This window comes from Onychomys torridus, chromosome 1, assembly GCF_903995425.1.
Source record: "Onychomys torridus chromosome 1, mOncTor1.1, whole genome shotgun sequence".
Taxonomy (NCBI): domain Eukaryota; kingdom Metazoa; phylum Chordata; class Mammalia; order Rodentia; family Cricetidae; genus Onychomys; species Onychomys torridus.
The window spans coordinates 28,692,808-28,697,697 of record NC_050443.1 but is presented as its reverse complement, the minus strand read 5'-3'; the positions used below and the strand labels follow the sequence as shown (position 1 = coordinate 28,697,697).

Below are 4,890 nucleotides of genomic sequence, written 5' to 3'. Positions count from 1 at the left end.
ATGGTGGGTGGAGAAGAGGGAGGGAAGCAAAGGATAAATAGCGGCCTCGCTCCCCCAGCTCCTCTCTGCATCCTCCCCGCCTTCCCAACAACATGGATCTCGCCAATTTGCTCAGGTCCTGCTGCCTCCTACTGCTCCTGGGGGCTCTGCCTGCATGGGCAGCCCATGATGATCCCATTGAGAAGGTCATAGAAGGGTTCAGCCGAGGGCTGAGCAATGCAGAGAGAGAGGTGGGCAAGGCCCTTGAAGGCATCAATAATGGAATCACTCAAGCTGGAAGGGAAGTGGAGAAAGTTTTTGATGGACTTAGCCACATGGGGAGCCAGGCCGGCAAGGAGTTGGACCATGGCTTGGACAAGGTAGCCCATGGCATCAACAATGGCGCCGGACACGCAGGAAGGGAAGCAGAGAAGTTAACCCATGGGGTCAACCACGCCGCTGGACAGGTTGGGAAGGAGACAGACAACATCATCCATCATGGGGTCCACCACGGGGTCAACCAGGCGGGCAATGAAGCAGGGAGGTTTGCTCAGGGAGGCCACCATGCTCTTGGTCAGGGTGGGAAGGAGAAGCTAGGTCAGGGAGCCCACCATGCTCTTGGTCAGGCTGAGAAAGAGGCAGAGAAGTTTGGCCAGGGGGCCCACCATGCTCTTGGTCAGGGTGGGAAGGAGAAGCTAGGTCAGGGAGCCCACCATGCTCTTGGTCAGGCTGAGAAAGAGGCAGAGAAGTTTGGCCAGGGGGCCCACCATGCTCTTGGTCATGGTGGGAAGGAGAAGCTAGGTCAGGGAGCCCACCATGCTCTTGGTCAGGCTGAGAAAGAGGCAGAGAAGTTTGGTCAGGGGGCCCACCATGCTCTTGGTCATGGTGGGAAGGAGAAGCTAGGTCAGGGAACCCACCATGCTCTTGTTCAGGCTGAGAAAGAGGCAGAGAAGTTTGGTCAGGGGGCCCACAATGCCTTTGGTCAGCCTGGGAGAGAGGCAGAGAAATTTGGTCAGGATGGTCACCATGCATTTGGTCAGCCTTCAAAGGAAGTAGAGAAGTTTGGTCAGGGGGCCCACAATGCCTTTGGTCAGCCTGGGAGAGAGGCAGAGAAATTTGGTCAGGATGGTCACCATGCATTTGGTCAGCCTTCAAAGGAAGTAGAGAAGTTTGGTCAGGGGGCCCACAATGCCTTTGGTCAGCCTGGGAGAGAGGCAGAGAAATTTGGTCAGGATGGTCACCATGCATTTGGTCAGCCTTCAAAGGAAGTAGAGAAGTTTGGTCAGGGGGCCCACAATGCCTTTGGTCAGGCTGGGAGAGAGGCAGAAAAAGTTGGTCAGGGTGTTCACAATGCCTTTGGTCAGGCTGGGAGAGAGGCAGAAAAAGTTGGTCAGGGTGTTCACAATGCCTTTGGTCAGGCTGGGAGAGAGGCAGAAAAAGTTGGTCAGGGTGTTCACAATGCCTTTGGTCAGGCTGGGAAGGAGGGAGGGAGGGTGGTACAGGGGGCCAATCAGGGACTTAGCCATGCTGCAATGGAGGCACAGCAGTTTGGCCATGGCCATGGTTACTATTCTGCAGGGCAAGCTTGGCAAGAGGGAGACAAAGTAATGCAGCCTGGAGTCAGCCAGGCTGGAAAGGAGATAGAGAAGTTTGGCCAGGATGCCCACCATACCATTGATCAGGCTAGAAAGGAGGCAGAGAAAGTGGTTCAAGGGGTCCACACTGGGGTCAACCAGGCTGAGAAGGAGGCAGAGAAAGTTGGCCAAGGGGTCAGCTATGCTGCTGGCCAGGCTGGAAAGGAAACGGAGAAGCTTGGCCAAGGTGTCCACCATGCTGCTGGCCAGGCCTGGAAGGAAATGGACAGGTGGCAGCAAGATGTTCATAATGGGGTCAACCAAGCCAGCAAGGAGGCCAACCAGCTGCTGAATGTAGGTGAACAGAGGTGGGGAACCTGGGGAGAAGGTGGTTGTGGGAGGGAAGAGGCTAAACCCTTGGGAATCCATAACACTGGGTTCCCTTCCTTCCACCTCCATTACTACAGAGCTGGTGGCCAGCTGGTCAGATGGACTAAACCATCTTGTTCGCAAAGCTTCACCTGAGACAAGGTGGAAGGGACTCAGTCCCATTATTGGGGAGCTGTCTTCCTAGATGAGGGGCCCTAACCTGTCCCCTCTTCTGGAACCAGGAAATTGTTCTGAGCTGAGACACTGTACAAACAGGTAGAGACTGAGGAACCCCAGAGCCTGAGGAGGCGCTTTGGTGACAGGCTCTGTTGTGTTCCATCCTTGTAACAAGCCTCTGAGCTGGTTGGGATGAGGGTGCTGACTCTGACATTCAGAGAAGGAAACTAAGACTTAGAGAGGCCAAGGGGACTGGCCAAGGTCACATGACAAATGCCCAGTGGATACAGTGGTTGTCTTCCTCTGCCTTCCAGATTGGGTGGCAGGGATCATTTGGGGAACTCTCCTACCCATCTGTAGAGGGAACAGATGCTGGAGGTCATGCGAGCCACCACAGAGCAGGCACTGAGGAGGACTGGGGATCAGTACCAGGCCGACCTCTGCACGGCCCTGTTCCCAGTTCCCCACAGTCCAGGAGCAGTCATTGAGATCAGCAAGCTGGGACACCTTCCTGAGGATAGGTCCAGGTCTCAGAGACCAGAGTCACGTCTGCTGCTTGGATGGAGCCATGGAGGGCTGGGCTGGGGGAGAGGGGACTAGAGAGAGTCCTGGGTGAAGAACGAGACCCTGAGTGGGACACCCAAGTGGAGGCTGGGAGAGGGGCAAGAGCAGTTGAGGGTGGGGTGTAACTGGGAAGGTTATGCTGAGTGGCATACTGCAATCCAGAGTGGGGATGAACTGAGTGAGGTTGGAGGCTAGACTGTAGAAAAGTGATTAAAAATCAGGCTGAGGGTGAATGGTGCTATTTGTGTGGGTCCTTTGAGTGCTCCTTTTCCAAGATGGAAACATTTCCCTAATGCTGAATTTAAGGAGAGCTTGGGTGAGGTATGTCAACAAGAGGCAGACATCTTCCTGGAGTCCTGTCCACCTCTCCCAATCGGCTTAGCAGGTGGGGCTCTGGGTTGTCTTTCAGGACAGTGAGTGAGGAACCCAGAAGGTCAGCCTGGGCTCCCACCCCAGACCCAGACATCTTAGAAGGGGGCTGGTTCCTGAGGTAAAGGAATGAGGGAGACCCTCCCGGCTCAAGGGGTGGTAGTGACGATCTGGGTTTTGTCTTTAGGGCACTCATCAAGGCGGGTACACAGGCCAACACGGAGGGGCCGCCACCACTACAGTAGCATCTGGGGTGAGTCTCTGGGTGTAACATGGGTTTGGAGCTGGGAGAGGGGAGTGGAGGCTTCTTGGGGCTTTCCCAAGGACAGTGGTTGATTGAAGGTCAGTGACTGGCTTTGTCCTTGAATTCCAGGCCTCGGTCAACAAGCCATTTATCAACATCCCAGCTCTATGGAGGGTGAGTGCCCACATGATCCCCACTCCCCACGCTTCAACCTGGAATTCCCTTTCTATAGTTTTTTTTTTTGCTGTCAGCATCCCTTGGGACAGACTCAGCCTCTGTAGAGACCATCCAACCTGTTCTCCTAGCTCTGCTCTGGCCTGTCGTCATCTACTTGCAGCTTTTGGGTACTTTCCAGTCCCAACAAACAAACAAGCTGACAGAAATCACCTCCAGGGCACTGGAGCATCTGGGAGCCAGGGAGGGTGGGGATGCTGAAAGCATCCCTCACGTGCCCATCTGGGCTCCCCATCATCTCTCCTCCCATTCCCAGTGACTAGCTGCCTCTCCTTGGTACTAGCCCTTCTGTGAATGCCTTTGCTACCCTGCCCTGGTGCTTTTCATGCGTGAGCCGAGGAGTGGTAATTTGGCTTGGCAGCTTCCTTCTAAGTTGAAAGTATAGAGGTCCCTGTGGGATTCTGGTCCTTAGTCTTGGTCCACATACTTGCTTTGTCTTTTTTAAAAAACATTTGAAGTTGTGTGTGTGTGTGTGTCTGTGTGTGTGTCTCTGTGTGTGTGTGTGTGTGTGTCTGTGTGCACTGTGTGTTGGATCCCTTAGAGCTGGAGGTACAGGTGTTTGTGAGATGCCTGATGTGGGTGCTGGGATCCAAACTCTGGTCTTCATGATTGAGCAGAAACTACTACTAACTGCTTCCTGAGCTTAGGGCCTAGGGTGAACGACAGCCCTAACTCAGAGTGGCAGAAGATCCTCTGAGGTGAAACACACAAAACTTCTTCTGTAGAGTACCTTCCCCTGCAACCCATCTCCCTGGGAGAGCTGGTTTCCCATTAGTCCAAGATAAACAGCTGGTCTCCAGAGTGGACCAGGTGCCAGATCTCAGTCCCCTTGTGGCCACACACCTTTATTTACCTCCCTCTCCTCTCTTCCAGAGCATCGCCGCCATCATGCCCTAAACTGATGCCCAGGCAACAGAACGTTGTTCCTGCTGTCACATCAGCTGAAATAGCCTGGAGGAGCTGGGGGTGGGAGAGAGCTTCCGGGTGTCCTTAAAGGGGCTGCTTTGAGCTTTGTGAATAAACACGAACACACTGTCCTTTCTCATCATGGTTGACTGTGCTCCCTAGAGAGAGGAGCAGGGTTGGGGTGGGGGCTGGCACTGTCTCTTGTCACTTGGTGTAAGGAGCTGGAAATTTACCATACAGGATGGAAAGTGCCAGGGACTTCAAGCTGACTGGCTTGAAGAGAGCAGTTCCCAGTGTTTGCGCTCAGCACTGGGAAAGGCAGCTGGGAAGGAATCAGCCGCCCGCCCTTGGGGTGTGTGGTACAAAGGAAGAGACAATGGTGGCTGTGTCTGTTGGGCAATAAAGACATGCTGGGTGCTTTCCAGGCATGATCTCACTGAGCCCTCCAATCGCCCAATTAGGTAAAAGTTCTGT

General features: G+C 54.2%; 1 protein-coding gene across 2 annotated transcripts; it reads left to right on the top strand.

The window, feature by feature from the left end:
* Sbsn (suprabasin) lies at positions 1-4,555 on the top strand. 2 transcript variants are annotated; one of them, XM_036177922.1, is made up of 4 exons: positions 1-446; positions 3,220-3,285; positions 3,406-3,450; positions 4,384-4,555. In XM_036177922.1, exons 1-4 carry the CDS (start codon positions 93-95, stop codon positions 4,405-4,407), a joined length of 489 nt encoding a protein of 162 aa, XP_036033815.1. In that variant the 5' UTR covers positions 1-92; the 3' UTR covers positions 4,408-4,555. The 2 variants fall into 2 exon arrangements, with proteins under 2 accessions (XP_036033815.1, XP_036033719.1); XM_036177826.1 differs by having other exon boundaries at positions 93-1,907; positions 4,384-4,407.
* The last annotated feature ends 335 nt before the right edge of the window (positions 4,556-4,890 follow it).